Source organism: Arvicanthis niloticus, chromosome 4 (genome assembly GCF_011762505.2).
Source record: "Arvicanthis niloticus isolate mArvNil1 chromosome 4, mArvNil1.pat.X, whole genome shotgun sequence".
Lineage (NCBI taxonomy): Eukaryota > Metazoa > Chordata > Mammalia > Rodentia > Muridae > Arvicanthis > Arvicanthis niloticus.
The window spans coordinates 115,378,778-115,401,463 of NC_047661.1; the positions used below are offsets into that span (position 1 = coordinate 115,378,778).

Sequence of the window (22,686 nt, forward strand, 5' to 3'; positions counted from 1 at the left end):
AGAGCGAGAATAAGGAGACTACCTTCCCCGCTAATGCTACAGAACAATTACAGCTAATAAATACAGTTTCTTTTGTGGTTTTTGTTTTACTATAAATATGAGTATGGTTCACAGGTGCAAATCACATTTTAAAACACCATGTTAGGCAAAAAACCCCAAATATTTAGTATTCACAGCAAAATACAACTCCGTTAAGGTATGGGCTCAACAAGGAAAACATGGTAAAATTACCCTGGCCATACAAATACTGATTTTGTAGGTCGTTTAAACCTTAATGATAAGTGTGCGGTTTCTGGCTCAAAAATAAAAATCTAGAGAAAACTAAGATATGCCTGATTAATTGAAAACACTCTCAAGTCTGCTGTTTGTTGAGCTCTCTGTACAGCCCAGGCCAGCCTTGAACTGGTGATCCTCCTGCCTCTGCCCCTGGAGTGCTGGGATTAAAAGTATGTGTCATCAAGTCGAGCTTTATACTCTGAAGTATATGCGAGACGAGAAGTAGCAACTGTGGTATGTTTGCAGTAAATCAACACACGAGTTCTTGCTTCCACTGTGTAGCACAGTGTTCCAGAGGGTGGTAAGGATGGCAATGACACAATGGAGCCAATGCGAAATGCAGTGGGCCGATCTAGCTTTTGAGGAGATTATGGAGTTTAGGAATGGTTTTACTAAATGGCGAGTAATTAAAACTTCATTTGGACAGACTTAGAAACTAAAAACTTTCCAGAAGCATGTTCACTCAGATAGTACTTCAGTAAGACCTGATTTAAAGATCTACAAATGGAGTTTTACCAAACTTATAGGTCTCAAGAGTTTTAGCAATTTACTTAGAAAATACCTCATGTAAAAAATGGGAATTTACTCTCTCTAATTACTTAAGTTAAGAACATGATGGCCCAAGTTTCTATCAGTTCTGCTAAATAAACGAAGTTAAAACTAATTGGACTGTCTAGAAAAGTCAATCCTGACACCAAACTGAAACCAACTTGAAAATCATAATTTCATGATTCTTAAAAAACTGTGAAAGTATCACCAATATCTTGACACTTACGGCTGTCGTAGCATACGTTTCCTAAGGCCCTGCCAGTTTGAAGCAGCACTTCCTGGTCTTTGCTATTTAACAGCTGTACCAGTGGTGAAATCAATCCGGCATCTACACATGGGATTCGCATAAATTCTGAAAAGAAGAGACATGTTTAATTAGAACTTGAAATATACACCATCTCCCCTAATAAAATGAACACATGCTGTTAAGTTTAAAGGGATTACTATTTGAAAGTACATTTCTGTTCAAATTTCTTGTCTACCACCCTATTAAGTACCTGATAAAACCAATAAGCACACAAAAAATTAGTGGGGTCACACTATCCGCTGTATGTAAGCTCCGACATGAAGCAATAGTATTTTAACTACCTTTCATTACAGCTGAGCTAGCACTATCTCCTGAGAATAACTGGCATGCTTTAGAAACAGCACGTGATGGTGGCAGGGCTATTGCAGAGTCTGATAATTAAAAAGTAAGCTATAAACTAAGCTACCAAGTGCTACAGTTTATCACTGCATGGTCTTGAAAAGCTCAAAGTTAAGAAGAAAAATGAAAGGTTCCATTGAATCTTTTTAATAATAGTTTTTTTTTTTTTCAATTGTTCAGGCCTAGAAAAATCCTGAATTCCTCATCTTTATTAACATCCAGTTTATAGATCACTCAAGTCTGCTCTTACTATGTGCACGCATTTACAGGTCTTTCCAGGGTCACTTATATCTGTTCATGTGCTATGTGCACGTGTTTACACGTGTATCCATGGTCACTCATGTTTGTTCTTATGCTATGTACATGTGTTTTCAGGTCTATCTACCAAATACTATGCTTTCTTGACAATCAAATCTGTTTTCCCTTATCTTTGGGTTTACTACTCTCTGCTGACTGACTTTCGGTGATACCATCACAGAAAGTATTAAAGAAACTTCATTCTTTTACCGCCTCACCCCAAAAATCAAAAATAAGGAAAGGTAGTTGATTAAAACTCTCCAAAAGCCAGTGTTAGATTTATCCTTGCGGACTTCAAATTTGCTATCAGCGTGTTCTAATGAATAAACAACTAATTCCTCAGGGTAGAATTTATCTTACTAAAGAACACGAACTTTTCAATCCCACTTTCTAAAGGGTCCAGTCTTAGTCTGTTTCTGTTCCATGTAACCCATGTATATCCTCATAGGCAATCTTCCTCTTTTTGCTTCATTTAAAAATTCTCAAAGTGCAGCATATCGAATATTAGGTGAGCAGTAACTCCTACACAACGTTTCCCTGTAGAAGCTGTGAGTGACAGAGGTAGCCGCTCGGCCTCAAGAACTTCATTCCTGCACTATCTCTTATCTTTATAGTACTGAAACCTTACTACAATTTAAACTCCTATGATTAAAATTATTTTCTACTAAACCTCTAAGTTTATCATAAACAGTTTTAATAACGCAGAATACCCTATGATATGGTGTGAAAAAGGAATCATGTCATACGTGCTCATGAACAGAGGAGACAACACCGTCAAGCTATTGATGGGCTTCCTTTGACATTAACGCTTATTTCCTGATTCGTTTCTTTTTTCAGTTGGCTTACAACCGTTGAGATAATTTCATTGATTACTATTTAAATAGGAAATTTAGAAATGGTATCATTTGGATTTTTATTTCAAGAACGGTACCTGTTGCTCCATCAATATTTTGTTAATTGCCTTCAAAGAATGCAAACATCAAAGAATTACGGTTTTTTTCTTTGCTCTCATATTCTACTTGGTTATCTGATATCAATTTCTCAAAACTTGAAGTCTACAATCAATAGGTACTTGATAGAAGATAAGTAACTGCAGAAAAACTATAAAATATTCTGATCGTTTTTATTAGGAGGCATGGAGCTAGAACAAAGCTGCTGAGGACGCCAATATTCAGTCAATATAAAGGCAACTAAAAATCCTTTCTGAAGGGAGAGAAAAAGCAACCATCCCTCCTTACTTCCCGTGTGTGTGTGTGTGTGTGTGTGTGTGTGCATGCCCACTCACACGTGTGCGAATATACAACTCCAGAACTTACCAAGAATGTTTGTAAAACTGTGTACATTACATCGGAGAAGCTTCAGAATGTCTATGATGGACATCTAAGTTCAAAGGTGTTCCTAGCATACACACAGCTAGGTCAACTCCACAGGGACCTGTCCCCGGCCATGCCAGGCTGGATTCTAAAACACACCCAGCCTGTACAGGGCTACGAGAGAGCCTATGTTGAAAGATCTGCTAAGCAAGGCAATGGTGATGTAAAAGAGAGGTCAGGCTCCCTTGTCAATCTGAACTCCAGACAATGGAGACTAGGAGGTACTTACAGTATAATAAGGATATAAAGAGTAGTATCACTGAACACAAGCTGGTGTTAGTCACAGAAGGCAGAAACCACTACATATGCATATATATGCATGCATGTCAAAAAACATAAATAACTTATTGCATTATGTGTAGACTTCAATTCTGAGGCACTGTTATAATTCAATGTTAATAAAAGTTAAAAAGCAAAGTGGATTCTACCTCTTTGAATCTTTGATTTAGTAAACTAGTAATTTCTTATTTTTTTTTTACTCTTTTCTTTGTCAGACTTACTTCAACTACATATTTATTCAGTGTCATTATAAACTATAGGCTGAGATGAAAACCAAAAAATGTTTTTCTTTGTAAAGATACAGATTCATAAATTTACATGTATACTCATCAAATACTTGAAAACAAGACTTATGTGTACCTTCTTCACTTTCAACTACTTGAAAGAAGAGAGCACTAATCCAAAGTTGCAAGCCAAGTACAGGGAGTGCCAGAGTATGCCTTAATGCGTGGGGCTACATCAACCTTCCTCTGTCAGCTCCTAGCTTTAAACGGCTTTCTTTTGATGTAAGGCATGAATAAAAACGAATGACTTTAAGGAGAGTTTGCAAGCTTCTGCTTTTGATAAATGCTTGCTTTATTGTTTTCATCTCGAAAGATAATACTGACAGCTGTTCTTGCACAGTCATGGGTTAAGGTTCTAACACTTTGTGTGTCAAGGCCAACTTTAGCTATTAAACAACTTGGTACATTTTCCTCACTGGTGTTTCAAGATGCTGCTTCTAGAAAAAAAAAAAAAAAACACATTTCACATTAAAATAAACATCTATCTGATATGGAATGAAGGACAGAATTAAAATACATTGAATTACAACTGACTAAGAAGTCCCCATGTTTCTGGTGGGGCCTTCCCCGAGCCCCTTGGATTATTAATGCTCTGGGATTCTGGTACAAAGTTTGACACGGGAAGAGAAAGCATAATGCTGACTCATGCTGCTGATTTGTATTACTCTGGACCAAGATTTGGTTCTTAACCTTAACACTTACCAGAATCACCTAGAGGACTTGTTAAAACAAGCCTCAACAAGAATTTACAACAATGTATATAACACACAACACAATGTAAGCACATAATAGCAGCTAATGTTGAGAATTACTCATTATGGTACTATGGACACTGCAATACTAGTTTTTATTATTCACTGCAAGTGTGTACACGTTCATATGTGCACGGGACAATATGCATACAAGAGTGTATGTGCACCCATACAGAGGCCTGAGCTGACGCTGGGTATTTTCTCAATAGCTCTCCAGTTTATTTTCTGACACTGGGTCTCTCGCAGAACCTGGACTTCATTGACTGTGGCTAGTTTGACTAGGTGGCTTGCTCTGGTAATCCCATCTCTGCCTCTGGAGTGCTGGGATTGTAGGCAACCAACACATTAGCCCAGTTTCCACGAGGGTTCTAGGGACCCAACTCTCACTTGTGCAGTATGTATGGACTTTACCTGGTGAAGTAAACCCTTTCCTTACGTACCCAGGAACAAGTCCAGTTTTAAAAGAAAGAATCACTGTCTTGCTCATTTCTCTACTGCTTCAAAACAGCTTTAAGCCTATCACATACAAGAGTTTACTTAAAAGGTCTAAATGTCTATCACTATTAACTATACTCTCATATCAAGCTTAAATGTGCCACTGAATTTTTTAACACAGCCAGGTATGTCAATTTATACATACTATTTTATATGCAAATAAAATTTAAGCACATTCTGTGTTGTATCTGGACTTATGGGTTATATGCTATGTCTTCCTTGTAGTTACATAATCTACATAACAAGGAAAAATCAACTCTATTGATTATCTTCTTTTATTGTCAAGTTTCTAATAAGAAACAATAACAACTAATGAGCGTTTTTAAATGTTAAAAAGAAAAACATTTAGTAAGAGTATTCTCTATTTTCTCAGCCACCCATTTTTTTAAAACCAGTGATGTTAGTTAAGCAATAAAAATCCAAATATATCCATTTACTTTCACTAATAAAGTAATACGTCCTTTATCTGCCTGATGCAAAGTGTCAGTGCTGAGCCTTCTGTTATCTTTGGGTCACAGCCAATGCCCTCCAGAGCACCGCTAGACAAAACCCCTGCTAGCAGAACCATCCTGAGTAACCGAGTGTACGCTATCATAAAAAGAGGACTCCTGGTAAAAATAAATCTTGTCTTCTGATTCTCCAAAATCTATACTGTGACTCTGATGAAGTTAAAAATAAACTACTCATCTTAAAAGCCAAGCTGCCTTGTATCAGAAGAGGTTAGTTTAAGATCACAGGTAATTGGGAAGCTCCACTTTGAACCCAGGTCAAAGGGTTATCTTAGATAACGGCAAATAAATCATAGAGTCGGTTTTCAGTGAACTATTAAATCAAATATGATTTACCAATACAGACGCTCACTGACACTTGGAAGGCATTTTGATGAGCTTTAAATAAGGAAAGTGTTTTGTGCCAATTTCACTTTTGGTAATTTATATAAATGTACACTGCCTTACCAGCCCAAACAACAGTTCTTTTCAAAATCAATTAGCATGGTAATTACTCAAATGAAATCAGAAATGTTTAAATTGTTCTGTAAGAACTACTGATCTATGAAACATATTAGAATAAAAGGCAAAATACAAAATTTTGTCGAAGACATACTAAGTGTTGTTATAATTACTGCTTTCCCCTTATGCTTAAAGGTTGCTTTGCTTATTCAGTGTTTTCTAAAACTGTGATGGTTTGTATGTGCTTGTCCCAGGGAGTGGCACTATTTGGAAGTGTAGCCTTATCGGAGTAGGTGTGTCACTATGGACTTGGGCTTTAAGATCCTCATCCTGGAAGCCAGTCTTCTCTTATAGGCCTTCAGATGAAGACATAGACCTCTCAGCCCCCCTGCACCATGCCTGCCTGGATGCTGCCATGCTCCCACTTTGATGATACTGGACTGAACCTCTGAACCTGTAAGCCAGCCCCAATTAAACCTGTCCTTATAAGAGTTGCCTTGGTCCTGGTGTCTGTTCACAGCAGTAAAACCCTAACTAAGACACTGATCAAATAAAAAAAAAAAATCATGTAAAAAAATACTTTTTGCTTAATTCTTCCAAGGAATCTGTCAGTGGGTATAAATAATACAATGGGATGAATTTAGTATTATATAATGTATGATATCATTGCTTTTCCAAAGTGTTAAGATGACATCTCAGTAAGGGATTGAAGGCACACTTGCTTTCTATGAAAGCCAGAGTGAAAGGGGGAGCATACCTACCAACTGCACTGTTGCTATCAACGTCAACTCAGAACAGGGAAAGGTGAAGTAGGGAAAGCCAGCAAGGCTCTACACGCACCACAACACAACATGAACCAACACACACAGAAAACGCAAGCTCCCCTGTGACAAGAGGAGGAACAATGATGAGCTAAAAAAAATAATAATAACAATTTTAGACCTAAACTAAAAGTGAAAAAGAACAGCAGAGATAACAGTAGCTTCTTCCCCTAATTCTACTCTGAGTAAGTGGGAATACACGAAGAAAACAACTGTTAACTGGAGTCATCTAACACAGCAACAAAGTCAAAGGAAAAGGAGAAAATGTCTAATCTACGAAATCAAAACATAAATTAATGAAACATACTGACAAGTAAGGTGTAAAACTGAAGATGTTCCGAGCAGAAAACTCTTGATGCAAACCTCACCATTTTTGGCTACTTCTGCAATGATGTTGGCAACTTTGGCTGAGCAAGAGGCCTGTGGCGTCAACAGATTTGCAAACAACTGAAGAATTCCACTTCCTTGTATTTTTTCACTTGTTTCTGTGTCTGAAAGAAAGAAAGAAAAAAGTTTCCATGAAATTCTGCAAATCAAATGTCAACTATTTGAATGACAGTAAATGATTCAAGAACGTTCCCTCTCTACAAGAGAAGCCCACTCGTGCACACTGGACCTCTCATACAAACCCCCTTTTGCTGGGTAAGCTCCCTCTAGTTCACAAGCAATCTGCACAATTCACTGCAGTACTACTTAGTTTAGCTCTAGTCATCCTGCAAGGAGAGTCTTCTTAATCTGTCAACCACAGGACAACTACTGACTTTTAGTGTTAGTTTCAATGGTATCGATTCAGGACAAGAAGTTTTTTCCTATATCCTTTGAGAATTCTTAGAGCTATAACAGTATAATTTTATATGTTTTTTTATGATTCCCTATGATGGTATAGTAACTTGAAAATAGTAATTATAATGAGTAAAACCCCTACCTCAAAAAATTTTATGTAATGAGTGATAGCTAAGATTACATACTTCCACATGATGACTATATTTTAATATAACTCATTAGAATCAGTATTAATATAAAGAAATAGGAAATAAACTCCATGATATTCAAAACTCTGATTGGTGATACAGAAATTCAAGAGTTCCTAGCTGCTTCTCTTGAAGAGACTTAAAATAAACACAAGCTCCTTCATGTGTCTACTGTTGAAAGAATAACCTAAGAAATCAAAAGGCAACGGGTTATCTAGATGATGACAAATAAAGAAAAGCCCAAAAGTTACTATTTGATTATAGGCAATGAGGAGAAATGTGTTTAATGAGAAAATTAAAGAGCTCATTAAATCTTCAATTAAAGCTTGACTGTATAATACATTGACAAGTTGTAGATCTTTGAACACCCAAGTAACAGAGAATACTGTGAATTTCTTAAGAGACAGGTGGCATGCATAATGAAGTAGAAAATCATCCTCATTCAAGTCATTCAAGAGCATGTACCAACATGTATTTCCTTACAGTTAATACTGAACATTAAGAGATTTTTGTCTTCAAGACACTTTTCTATTTTCTTATTTCTCTGTGTGTGCGCGTGCACAGGCAGGCTCTTACATTACTAGAGTGTGTCTGTGGAAGGCAGAGGGGAGTTTAAGGAGTCAGTTCTCTTCCCCCATGAGTTTCAGGGATCAGGCCTGGGCTATCAGGCTTGGTGGCAAGAACCTTTACCCACTGAGCCACGTTGCCAGACCCTAAATAGTGTTTTTCAAATTATAGTTTTCAACCTACTAGTAAGCTGTTGAGAGAGAACTAAGAATTATCACCTACAAAAACAAAAGAATTACAAATGTACACATAAAGGTAAAATTTATTCCTTAAAGTTTGGCTTAAATTACATATGTATAAACATGATTGTGTGCATGTACACACACACACACACACACACACACACACACACACACACACACACGCTTGCAACAAGCTAGGAAGTGGTGAAGTCATTTTACCATGATAAAATGCTTTGTTTTCTGTCCACTGCTGCAGAGGATCTACAGTTGAAAACAATAGGTCCACACTGCCCCACAGGTCTAACCCACCATCTGTTCATGATGGGTTGACAGCCGGAACCGGGCATATGACAACATCCAGATTGGGTGTGAGGCTTGGGCAAGTGCCTATGAAGGCAAACATTACCTGCACATTATTCTAGCACGGCTCATTTTAAATGTAAGTTAAAGATTATTGAGTATCACATCTCAATGTCAGAAGCAGGAGTAAGACATACAACAAACACTGCAAGCCTTTCACCGTGACAACCTCCCACATACATGGATTTTTTACACAGGTTTAGAATTTAAATACTATAGAGTTATAATTTTCTTTTGCCTTAAAAATATAACAAAATATGCAATGTCACAAAAATGCCAATGTCTAATAAACATGAAATAGTTGTTTTTTTCAGACGTTTCTCTATATAGCCCTGGCTGTCCTGAAACTCATTATGTAGACCAGGCTGGCTTTGAACTTACAGAGTTCTACTTGCCTCTTCTTTCAAAGTGCTAGGATATAAGCTGTGTGCTACCATACCCAAGTAAACACAGTTTCAGTGAACTTTGATATCTCTCCCTCCTCAAAATGTACACTACCTATACGTTCTCAGGTATCTGTGAGCATCCTTGAAAATGGTTTTGAAAGGGAATTAAGAAATAGTTAAAATGGCAGTCCCTTCATAAAAACTTCTCCCAATGGGTCTTAAATAAAAGGGCAGAGATGCAAGAAAGAAAGAAAGAAAGAAAGGTGTATTATGATCATAAGAAAGAGAACAATGCTCAAAGTACATTATATGCTTGCATAAAAACCTTCTTATGTAACCAAGTACTATATAGAGTGAATATACATACTACTGGAAAAAGCATGAAGAACAGAACAAAACCCCTTTTGTGTAATACCACCATTAGAAACAGGTTCTACTGAATGACTAACCTGTGAGAGTCACCTGTAAACCTGCAGCAGATGATTCTGATAGTCTTATCGTTATTTCCATCTCATGGGCAGCATAAGCTACAGTAGAAGCTGCACTTGAAACCATCACTTGAAAAAGCAGGGAGTGTGCTAGCTGTGCCTCCTTAAAATGATCACTAACTAGGTCATAAGGCAACTGCTAAACATTGAAAGTTGCTTGGTTAACTAATGAAAGGCGTGTGTGCAGAAGTGAACACCGAGAGGAACCTCATTAATAACCATAGGGAAGTGGAGTACATAACGAGACTGTTTATCTCCAAGGTGAAAGTAATTACTAGAAAAGTGGTCCCTTCTACAGGAAAAGTGCATTTCCTCATTCCAGTCTTACAGTTTTTGGATATCAGAGCAAAGGAGCATTTCCAGATAAAGATCCATCTGCATTCTGTTAGATACCCTGAGAGAAACAGGAAGTAAACAAGGCTACAGAAATCTGCCATCTGCAGAACTCCTTAAAGTCCTCAATTTAGCAATATTTATAGTGAGCCTAACAAGATTATATTCTGCATCTCAAGTAAGTAACATCTTAACAAGGGATCTAAAAGTGAGTAATTCAAGAAATTCATCGAAGGAAGTAGTATTCCACGCTATTATTATAGCCAATGAGGAGATGATATTTACTCCAGTTTCCAGGGGAAATAAAATAAATCACTGTGTAATGAACGGGTAGTGGCTGGCTCCTCAGCCATGGTGTGATTCAGAAGGAGATAGAGGCAAGCAGGGTTGGGAATGGGGTGGGTGAGAGATGGTGGCAGTGTTGTGTAGACGGGTGGGGACAGGCACAGAGGACACTGGTGGTTGGCCCAGCTCAAGAGTGGAGCTGGGAGGAAGGTCACTGACCTGTTACGCCCATGGTGTCTCCAACCCCATCCATGTTAATCACTAAGGTGTGCAGCCTTGGGCACCTGGAGCTTGAGCCCTTGAGAGAACTGTGTGGCTCTGGTCCCACAGCCTACATGTCTCAGGGTAAAGGACTTTACCACTACTCCTTCCAGTGTGTTGGCTGAACCTCAGGTGTCATCGTGGTTTCACATCGAAGCACTACTACGGCTCCGGCAATCACAGTTTCTTATAAGACTGACACGGCTGAGCCAAGGATGAAGTAGATGCAGATTTCTACAGAATCCGATTCCCTGAAAGATTCTGAAGACACGAGAAAGACTGGGAAAGTAGAGGAGCTTCAAAATCTGGAGACTTCCTTGGGACTAAGTTCCAAGGAAGTTTGTCGATGACCCGTGCTTCTGAACTATCAACTGTGAATACGTGGGTTAAAGTAGTTTTTCTCAATAAACCAACAATTTGGAATTAGGAAAGCTGGATATTCACATATAGAAGAATGAGTATCATTCTCCATGAAAACCAACTCCAACTGGATCAAAAACTTTAATCTGATGCCTAAAGCCATTGGAGTAAAAGGAGGGAAGACATTTCAACATGCTGGCCCAGGCCAGAGCTTTCTCAATAGGCCTCTGGTCCCTCAGTGAATAATGCCAACAGTCAATGATGCAGTGAAATTAAATAGCTTTTGTAGAGAAAAGAAGATCCACTGAAATTAACAGCCTAATGCGCGAGACAAAACCTTTGCTAGCCACACATAAGACATCCAGTTAATATGTAAACTATTCAAAGAACTCACAAAACTAACTTAAAACTGGAACAATCAAGTCAACAAACTATAGCTCTCAAAAGATGAAATAAAAGACACTCAATAAAGAGTGGGGGAAAGTGCTCAGTAGGAAGACACTCACTGACAAGCACTGGGCCTGGAGCTGGGGTCTCCAGATCCCCCACATAGGTTGGGCAGGGATGGGAACCAGAGTTGGTGAGCTCCAGGACTGGTGAGACATGCCTTAGTACAAAGTGGTAAGTATTCACGCAAGACAGCCAATGTCCAACTCCAGCCTCCATGTACATGCATGTGTGCACACACCCAAACACACATGTGCACCCACACATGCAAACAACATGCACACATATATGAATACATCACACACAAAAGAGAAAAACAAAAACAATGGGCAATCTAACTAGCTGTAAGAGAAACAGTAAATCAAAAGTACAGTGAGATTCCATCACCCCAGGAAGGGCATACATTACTTAGAGAACAGCAACCAATGCTGAAATGGCCACCGACTGAAAGGAACACGTCACATACCATTGGTGGTGATGCCACTGTGAAGGGCAGCATGAATGTTTCCCAAAAACCCTCAAACCAGACAAATCACTCAGCCTGGCTCCTTGTAAGCCCTGGGTGTTTATTGGAAAGTCTGCAGTTGAGTCTCTCACAGTAATGCTTACCATGGCGCCATTCACAACAGCTACATGACAGACCCAACCTGGGCGTCTGTCTGACACCAACAGAATGGACTAAGAAAATGTGGTACATGTACAAAATGGTTTTTTTGTTTTTTGTTTTTGTTGTTGTTGTTTTTACCCATAAAGAACAAAGTGATGTCACTTGTAGGAAACTGGATGTAATTGAGGATGGTCATACTATGTGAACTAAGCCACACTCAGAAAGACAAATACCATGTTTTTGCTCATTTGTGGTTCCTAGATTTTTATATAGATAAAGTCATACATGAGTGCAAAGGAAAACTTAGGAGGGGAGAAGAGATAATGTATGATAGCCACCTAAGTATTTTAAAACAACAAAATAAAATAATTTTATTTAGCTAAACAATCACCTGGTAAACTGCTATGTATATCTAACAGGACAAGTGAGCCTTACCATTTTGAGAAGAGACAAAATCAAATAAATAGTGTAACCATGCTATTGAGACTGTTGTTACAGTAACAAACCCACCACCATTAAACTAAAAGGAGACCCTACTTCAGATCACTTCACTAGCAATACATGTGGGGCTGCAAGATGGCTCAGTGGGTAGACACAATTGCTGCCTCATCTGACCACCTGAGTTCCACCCACATGGTGCAAAAAAGAATAACCTCTAAAAGTTGTCCTCTGACCTCCACATGTGCGCCATGGTGCATACATAGCCAAACACAAAATAAGTAGATAGTTTGTCTCCTGGCTTTTCTCAAAACCAGCTCATGTCTTTCCAACCTCTACCATCCAATGACACTGCTGTATCCCTATCACTGACATCATATCACCTTTATGTTTCTCTCCTCCTTCTAATCTCCATTACCAACCTGGACCACTTTGAGTCTATATGAACAGTTAGGACGTGTCATCACATTTCCTGACTTGAACGGCCCAGATCGACTGTTCTTTTGACAACCCATCACAAAATCATGCCCAGGACCTCATTAGAAGATACCTTCCTCTTCTTGGTGGCCTTCATCCAGTTTGCCCTCAAACTGTCGTAAGTTATACATATTTCTTAATTGCTTTTCAACAGTCTTAGCATGGCTTCAAAGTCCTTTTATAACTTGATCTCTTAGACATCTCCCAGCTCCTGTCTTGGCCACCCTGCACGGATCCTTCTTGGTGGCCATGCGAATCGTGTGAGTTTCTGACTGGCCTAGGTTTTCCCCACTGTCCTGCTGTCTGAGATGTCCTTTCTGTCTAGCTGAAGTGCACGACATTTTAAATGCATTATTTCCTCTTGCTACATACTCCCAGTGCTAAATACGCACAATGCTGCAATTATTTTCCAGCTCTCAGACACAGGAGTGGGAATATATTTTTACAAAGTCCTCATGGTGAAACATAAGATAAAGCTATGTACTGACTAGGAAAAAGATATAAGTTTAAAACCCATTTAATGTGATTTCTACCACCTTGCAGGTTTATGTATGAAGCACAGAGGGAAGCTTTTACAGCTTCATAAACACCACAGAAAATTTCCAAACGGGTGTGTGCATGTGTGTGTGTGTGTAAGTGTCCTTGCCCATAAGGTCACCTGTGGAGACCAGAGAGAGGCTGACATCAGGATGTCTTCTTCAACTGTTTCGAAACCTTACTTTCTAAAATAACGTTTACATTTATTTATTTATGCATTTATTGTACATACATTGTCATTGCACACATGTGGAGATCGGAGAACAACTCTGAGGGAGTGGATTCTCTTCTACAACGTGGGTTCCATGAAGCTCAGCTGCAAACTCCTTACCCTCTGAGTTACCTCCTCATACCACCACAGTTTTTGAGATAGGTCTCTAACTGAACCCGGAACTAGCAGTTAGGGGTAGAGTCTCCCTGTCTTCGCCCATCAGAGCAGGGAAGACAGCAGGGCTCCACAATGCTTAGCTTTTCACATGGCTTTTGGCGATCCAATCTCAGGGCTCATGTTTACACAAGTACTTTTCCCATCTGGTCATCTGACCAGCCACGGGTGAGGCTTTAAGGATGGTGAGATATACTCTAAGTAGAAAAGAAGAAAGACACGTTTTAACAGGGAATATAGAAGAGGCTGAAGTGGGTAGTACATCATTTGACTGGATTGAGACATTCCTATGAGAATAGAAAAGCACATCTCTGTGTATCTGGAGGACATTTCCAGGAAGAACTAAGGAAGCTGGAGAGATGGCTCAGTGGTTAAAAGCATTGACTGCTCTTCTAGAGGTTCCGAGTTCAATTCCCAGCAACCACATGGTGTAATGGGATCTGATGCCCTCTTCTGGTGTGTCTGAAGACAGCTACAGTGCACTCATATACATAAAATAAACAAGTAAATCTTTAAAAAAAAAAAAAAAAAAAAGATAAACTTCCAGGAAGAACTGATCTGATGTGCATGGTGGTATCATCTAACAAAGTGGAGGGCTAGCCTGAGTGAGGGAGATGGGAGGAGCCAGCACAGTTGGTGTTTCCTTGGCTTCCACAAGGCAGGCTGCTTTTGCCAGTCTTGACACCTGGATGTTTAGGACTGACTAAAACACAAGCTAGAGACTCTAAATCTGAAATAGCAGCATTGTGGGCCCAGTGATTTCTTCCCCAGCAGCTGGCCAGTGCTCTGAATGCATCTAAGCCGTAAGAAGCAAAGGCTGGCACTGTCCAGGATGGAAGGAAACTCAAGCAGAATGAAAAGAGTAAGTTTATGAACACGACACCTGTTATTGATCAAGACACAGGTAAAATGTCATTCCTTCTGTGACACAGATTTTTTAAAATTATGAGTCTTCAAATTCTTAAAATTGTGAGTTGAATCCAGCTCTGTGCAGAGCTTCCTAATGTCATTAGTAATGTAAGCAGCTCACCCCTCCATGTCAACACTCTTCGGGCAGAGCAAGGCAGTTTTGTGAGTTCAAGGTGAGCACAGTCTCTGTACTGTTACAGGTCAGCCAGCGGTACATAGTAAATACGCTATCTCAAAAACAAGCAAACGACAGAAACATTAAACCAGAGGAAGGGAGGGAATGCACCTCAGTTGGTAGAATGCTTTCCTGCCATGCATGAGAGCCTGGGTTTGATCCCCAGCACAGCGTAATCCGGATATAGTAGCAACGTACTTATAATCCCATCACTCTGGAAGTGGAGACACAAGAACTAGAAGTTCAAGGCCTTTTTTAGCCACATAACAAGTTCTAGGCCAGCCTGGGATATATGAGACCTCGTCTCAAAAAACAAAACAAATGAAACAAACTGTTTAGAGCAGAACATCGTGACACACAACCTATCTTAGCATACTAGAGGCTGAGGCAGGAAGACAAGAGTATCTGGGGCCAGCCTGGGCTAGATAGCACAGTTCCAGGTCAGCAAATGCTACATGGTAAGAATTGTTTCATATTACTTATCTTACCAACTACTGTATTGTGGTACCCAATGAATGGTAAATAAAAAGAACTGTATCCACTCTCTTAAGTATTTTCAATTAAAGAAATGAAAAAGGAACAAAAAATAATGACTACATACTGGCATTAAAATGTCAATAAAATAATGTATAAATTGTTATGGGAAGGAGCACTAAAAATCAAACAAATGAGCTACTTTTATTGATGCCATTATTATGTAATTGTTTCTCACTGAACTCACAGAGAAATTACCTTCCATTTTAGAAATTCACTCATCAGTTTTTTTCCCAGTGCCTAGAGCCTTGCACATGCCATCAAGCTCGTTAAGAATTCTGAAGTCAAGAACAGAAGTTTCATAGAATTACCAGTCATTAGCTCACACAGGGGCTGAACTTTTTAGCTTGCATTAGACTACTCAGGTCTTAGATCATATTTTTCAAATGCAAACATATGCAAAAATATTCTTAATGCCTTTAGAAATCACCGTAGAAAACTGCCTTGCTTTTATGCTATCCTTCCCACATACACACATCACAAAGAAAAGATAATCACTCCATGACTAAGTTATTATGAGTCAAAGGAAAACATTCTGTTTGCTCCTTTGGTATAATGAAAAGATATGGAACATTCAACTATGGGAAGAGAAAATTACAAGCATCTAAAATAAATTCACCTCAAAGAACACTGTGTGCTAAAATCTAGACTCTAAATCCATATGTTCCTACTTTAAAAAATTACCCTGTCTTTGGAGCCTTATTTTGGGATTTAACAGTAAGTATTGAAAAGTGGGTCAGAATAATTCTCAGTAAAAATCAATTATAGATTTTACATATAATGTGATCACTTCAATGACATTTTTTCCTTAGCAATTACTCCAAACTATCTATTGTGCTGCATAATTCATTTTAATATTTCAATAGAAATGTACATTCTACTTGTCATAGTTAACCAGTGTCCAGGTTATTTAGTAAAGCATTATCCAGGATGTTTCCATGACCATGCTCTTGGAGCATTAACATTTAAATCAGTGGCTTTTGAGAAAACACATTTGCTCTCTACAATGTAGGTATACTCATATTATCAGCAGAAGACATGAGAGAGACACAAACAGCTGCCCTAGTAAGAAGAACTTCAGTCAGTTGCTTTTAAACCTGGACTAGAACACAAGCTCCTCTTTGGCTCTCCAGCTCTGGTCCCACGCTGCCAACTGAGATCTGCTGCCTTTGTAACTACACACGTCAATTCCCTTTTCCTTGTGAATTCAATATGCTCTGGAGAAGACATCACCTTTGTCCTTCCAGCACTTAGTTTCAAGTAAGAATGCAAATGTGTCACAGATAGATCAAGAAAACATACTGGCACCTTTCTTTGGAAAACAATACTCTAGTGTTACAACAGAAAAAATAAGGGATTTGGTTGTGAATCCCCAACACAGAAGTTTGGCCAGAAAAAAAATGCATTATTTATACATTTACCCAAGAGCTAGAAACAGGACAGATGAATAAAAACTACAAGGAAGAAGATTAATAAATAGAAATATCAAGAAAAATGTTTTTAAAACCAGGTATGATGGCACCAAGAGTTGGAAGCAGGCTGATCAGAGATTTGAGAGTACTCTGCTATTCAATGAGCAGAAACAAGAAACATTGTTTCAAAAGCAACAAGGAAGGTAGTGTTTAGCATTCGGTTTGCTGGAACTAGCTTGAGATGAATCAAGTGAAGACACTGGCTGCCAAGCCTAAGAACCTGAATTCAACAACTGGGACCCACATAATGGAAAGAGGTTCCCTTCCCCTCCACACATGCTATGGCCCTTGTGTGAACACACACAATAAATATAACTAAACATCTTTAAATGATGCTTTTCGTAAAGACTATGATGAGACTTCCGGAGAGAATTAGTAACAAGAGGCTGGGTTAGTATGTTATTTTAAAACAGTAAAGTTAGGTAAAACTGAGAGGACAATGCCCAAACAGAGCTATATCTTAGAAGACACTGAGATTTTGTTTCCATACCTGAACTGTTTAGTTTATGTGATGCTTCAAGCTAATCCCAGGACTTTACAAATATGAGGCAGCCCTGTAGCCACCATGGTCACATCCATGAGCCCATTCTCCAGTTCAGTAAACTCCTGTGTCTCCTATGTGCTTTCATCTCTTTGTTACATACAGCTGTGCATTCTTCCGCCTCTCACTCTGATTTCTAACTGCTTTACTTGTCTCTCCATTCCAATGTCATCATTCCTTGCTTTGTGTGTTCTTATGTGCAGGTATGAATACTGAGTTCACTGAGTGCTATCCACAGGTTTACATTTGTTTGTTAGTAGAAGGGCCTGTCACTGACCTGGAGCTGGCCAAACAAGCAGCTAGACTGGCTAGCCGGCAAGCTCCAGGAGGAACCGGGCAGTCTCCACCTCCCTAGTGCCAGGATTACAAGCTCTAGGGCCTCTGGCTTCTTATTTGTTTGTCTATAAATGCTCAAATGAAGGAAAATATCTAGAACAACATGTTTTACATAAGGATGGCTATGCAGCTGTACCTTCATTCCTACTGAAAGTTAACTGTCTACATTTTAGTCTTGTGACTGTGAGATCCAGCGCCCTCCTAACACTAGATAGAAATGCAAATTCTAGGCTCTAATATGAGAAACACCGAGTCACTCTGATTAGTATTTAATATTAACACTTAATAATTAGTATTTATTTATTTATCATTCTTTACAGCCAGAGGTCCTGGTGTGTATTATCAATATCTCCAAATAATTACATGCGTGAGAATGCTGAAGCAGCACCCATCAGTCCAGGACACTGATTTCAGTCTAGACTACTTTCCTGCTGCTGTAATAAAATACCATAGCTAAAAGGTAACTTATAGACTGTAGTTTGTTTGGCCTTATGGTTCCAGAAGAATATGTAGATGAGGCATGACAGCTACAGGCAGACATGGTGGCTCAATCAAGTAACTAACAGATCACAACTCTTCAATCACAAGCATGAAACCCACTGTGTGACCTGGAAATGGGGCCAAGCAATCAACTCTGAAACCCTGCCCCCAGCCATGTGACCTCCTCCAGCAAGGTCACCACTGAGCCACCTCGCCTAGCACTTGCAACTGGGGACCAACTGTTTATATATTTGAGCCTAGAGAGGACAACCTCATGTAAACCACCACACTTTCCAATAAAAACATGAGCTACATAAGTAACTTTAAGTTTTCAAGCAGGCAAGTAAGTTTAATAGATATTTATGTTAACTGCTTCATTATATGATCAAAGCCAATAAGTAACTATCTGTTTTTATAACTAAGTTCTTAAAATGAGAGCTAACTTCTAATAATAGTTAGCTGTCTATCCTGTCAAATGCCCAATCACCACGTGTCATAATGTCTACTGGATTGTTAAGCAAAAAATCTTAAACCACGTTATTAAAAGAGAAGTCCATCACTATGTGAACAAGGCCCTCTAAAATCACTGAGCAAACTCCTATGAGCTCACAGAGACTGAAGCAGCCATCACAGAGCCTGCACACATCAGTATCAGGTCCTCTGCACATACCCCACAGATTTCAGGAAGTGCTTTTATGGGACTCCTGGATGGTAGACTTGTGGGTCTCTCTGACTCCTGTGCCTTCTTCTTTTTCTGTTGTTTGTATCGTTCAACTTCGATGTGATGGTTTGTCTTATCTTACTATATTTTGTTATGTCTTGTTATCTTTTAGAAGCCCATTTTTTTTTTCTACTAAGAGATGAAAAGGGAGTGGGTCTGGATAGGAGAGGAGGAAGAGAGGAACTGGAACTAGTAGAGGAAAAACCGTATTCATATTATATAGTATGGGAAAAGAATCTGTGGCTAACACAAGGGGAAAATAAAGTGATATAAAAAAATTAAAAAGTTTATGAACCAAAAGCACTGGTTCAACTAGTATGTGCATTATAAGAGTCATTTAGAATATAAAAAGAGTAAAAATGAATTTATTCTGTGTTAAATAGAACAACTACATCTACTGTTATATAACAGGATTAAAAGAAAGAAACTCAAAAGGCTGACGAGTTGAAAGTTTTATTAAGCCGAACTAACTACAAAAGTCAGAATATTTCCAATTGCCTTCCATTCTTTGATGAGTATTCCCTTTTGATCTGAATTAATTTTACTTTAACAGCAGCTAGTAAGTGTACCTCCATCAGGTCTTAAGCCTATATCAAGCATAGCATTTCTGATGACAAATTATCATTTTACACATACTTATTAGTTTCTATGTCAAATAATCCAACTTCTAGCCTCTGACAGAAAGAGTATTCATTTAGCTCCATCAAACACTGTGCTATGAAACTTGAAAAGGGGGAGCAGATTATGGATGTACATATTTGCTTCATAAAAGCACAATATGACTGTACAAAAATGTTCTGAATCTAGCTTTAGCATATGTGCTCACAATTTGACCACAGTACTGTAGCACAAAATGAACTCAGCTATATTTGAATTGTTTCCTAATATTTTAATGGGTTCTCCTACATTCAGGAAGCAGACTACTTCTTATTCTAGACATGAATAATTGATGTGCAGGACCATGACATTCTGCACAGTATTCTCTCCCGCTTCCCTGACAGCCCATAATAACAGAATAAGAAAAAGGAAATAGGCTTCACTCTACCCAAGTTAGCTTTCTTTAAACAAGAGAAACAGACATTGCTTTTCAAGTGGCAATGAATAAGATTAAATACTATTCTACTTGAAAAAGAAATATAACTAAAGATCTTTCATATTAAGTGGCCCAACATAAATGTTAGCCTAGATATTTGCACTTGACCCTTAGATTACTAAAAATATGAGATATTCAATGGCACGTTTGGAGGCTCCCTGACTCACAATGTTATGTCAGGTCCCCCGTTTTATTCTTATTATTTATTTGCTGTTACATCAGTGTTTTATGGGGCTCCTGAGTCTGTGAACAAGTGGGTCTCTGTCTCTTGTGCTTTCTCTCGAGCTCTTTTCCTTCTGTTTGTTTTGTCCAATTCTCATGTTACTTTTTGTTTTATTATATTTAATATTATCCCATAGACACCTGTTTGTTTTCTAATGAAAGAAATGGGTAGATCCAGTTGGGAGGGGAGGAGCTGGGAGAAAAATCCAGTTGGGAGGGGAGGAGGAAGGGAAAAAATCTTAATCAGGATATATTATGTGAGAAAAAAATATCTATTTTCAAAAGGGGATATGTGGGATATTTATATTTCTTCAGTTATGGCTGACCTATGATACAGCAGAATGACCTCAACCACGGAGTTAAGAATCAGTCATGTAAGCCTGGGGATGCAGCTGAGTTGCTACAAGTGCTTTCTTAGCATGCGTAAGGTTATGGATCCAGTCCTGTAACTTAAGCAGGACAATGAAGCCTTTCATCTAGCACATGGCAGGAAGAGGCAGCAGGATCAGAAGTTAAAGGGTCACTCTTGGCTGCAAGGCAAGTCCAAGGCTGACCCTCGATACATGAATCCTATCTCAAGACAAAGGAGGGAAAGATAATAAAAAATAATAATGCCTTTGGCCTTAGCAGTTTTCATCAAGATCTTATGATATGCCCCCCAGCATGCATGTGTGGCTCTGTGTGTGTGTGTGTGTGTGTGTGTGTATGTGTGTGTATCTTATATTCAGTTAAAAATATGTATCCAACTCATACATCCATTAGATAAATCACCCTATGAAGGTGTACTCCTGCAATTGTCATTTTGGGTCCTTCCCATTTAGAAACTAGCTTTCCTTCACTTTGACTACTTTAGGGAAAGAGTTAACTTCCTTTTCTTTTTCTTTCCGGAAAAGACCATGGAATAACAGTGAGGTCTCACTTCCAACTCAGTTTCCCAGCCTGATACCTGACTGCTATGATTAGTTATGTGCGACCATTCCCAACTCCAAAGTTCATTTCTTTCTCTATTGCATCTTCAATGTTTCCATTATTTTCCCATTTTTACAATTTAAGGACTGGTGATAATATCTGCATACATTTATAATTTGAGAGAATTAAAACCATAGTAAATAAGAAACAAGGGAAATGAAGAGGCTTTGCTCTCAATGACTTAGCACGAAGCATGTGTTTATGATGAAGCATTTCCTTCAGTTACTTAATGAAAAATCTAGACCTTTGTGTTAATTAAGGCAAAGACCAAATTTTTTTCCCAAAGGGGAACAGTTTAAATACCAGCTTTTCTAGCTAGGTTAAAGTCTTCTTAAGGGCAAATGTTATGAACCTTAAATAATTCCACATTAATCTATGATTTCTATTTACATTTACTAAATCTTAAAAATACCTAAACTCACATGATTATTACAAATTCATTATGAAAATCTAGGTTAAATAACATTTTTAAAAGCATGAAAAAAATTGTAATCAACAATGTTGAATATAAACTAGTGCTTAATTCATAGTCAGAGGTATATTTTAAAGGCTCATGAATGACTATAAAATATTTTTTAACTTGGATGCTTAAATGCTGGAGAACTTTCAATTTTTAATTATATTATTTGTGTATGCATGAATGTATGTTCATACTCAAGCATGAATGTGGAAGCCAGAGGACAATCTGGTGGAGTTGAATCTCTCCACCCACCATGTAGTCCTAGAGATGAAAGTCCAGACATTAATATTGGCAGCAAGCACCCTTACCTTCTCAGTCACCTCACCGTGGGATGCTAAAACCATGCTAGAAAGCTTGGTAAGGTAGAACCACCTGGAGACTCAGTAGGTACACACCTGAGACTTAGGCAACTCCCTGCTCCCTGCCAAATAAGTTTCCCTTCCCAGACATTCCTCCCAGCAAAAGGTATTTAATCTCAGGTCCATTTTCCATGATAAACAGTTTAGAACCACGGACAGTCTCTTTCATCAAGATCCACCATGGGGAGTCATGGAGAAGTCATTAGACTATTAAGCTGCCAATTAACTCTCCTGTAAAAGGCCTCTCTGTGCTTCCAGCCACAACTGCCACCAAGCTAAGGACAATCACCACTGCTGAGCTAAGCCAGAGCTCCCCAGTTCTCCCTCCCCCACCCCTAGCCCCAGGCTAGATGCTATCCTCAGTCTTGAATTGTTGGGTAAATTTTTTGTGTGTTTGTTTGTTTTGGTTTTTTTGTTTTTCGAGACAGGGTTTCTCTGTGTAGTTCTGGCTGTCCTGGAACTCACTCTGTAGACCAGGCTGCCTAGAATTTAAAAATCCTCCTGCCTCTGCCTCCCAAGTGCTGGGATTAAAGGCATGTGCCACCACTGCCCGGCCAGGTAAAATTAATCCTTTATTTAATGTAGTTTTGAAGACTGTGGTAGGTACAT

The 22,686-nt window shown here is 38.7% G+C and overlaps 1 protein-coding gene across 7 annotated transcripts in view; it reads right to left on the bottom strand.

The window, feature by feature from the left end:
- Window positions 1-22,686, bottom strand: part of Rap1gds1 (Rap1 GTPase-GDP dissociation stimulator 1) — a 134,913-nt gene that overhangs the window by 77,057 nt on the left and 35,170 nt on the right. For 4 of the 7 annotated variants that reach the window (XM_034501126.2, XM_034501125.2, XM_034501124.2 and 1 more), the window contains exons 3-4: window positions 7,091-7,213; window positions 1,052-1,177 (exon numbers count right to left, since the gene is read on the bottom strand). In XM_034501126.2, the coding sequence (XP_034357017.1) occupies window positions 1,052-1,177; window positions 7,091-7,213 (249 nt within the window). Of the gene's footprint in view, window positions 1-1,051; window positions 1,178-7,029; window positions 7,214-22,686 lie in introns of those variants that run through there. The other 3 variants (XM_076933304.1, XM_034501128.2, XM_034501129.2) reach the window with 2 other exon arrangements.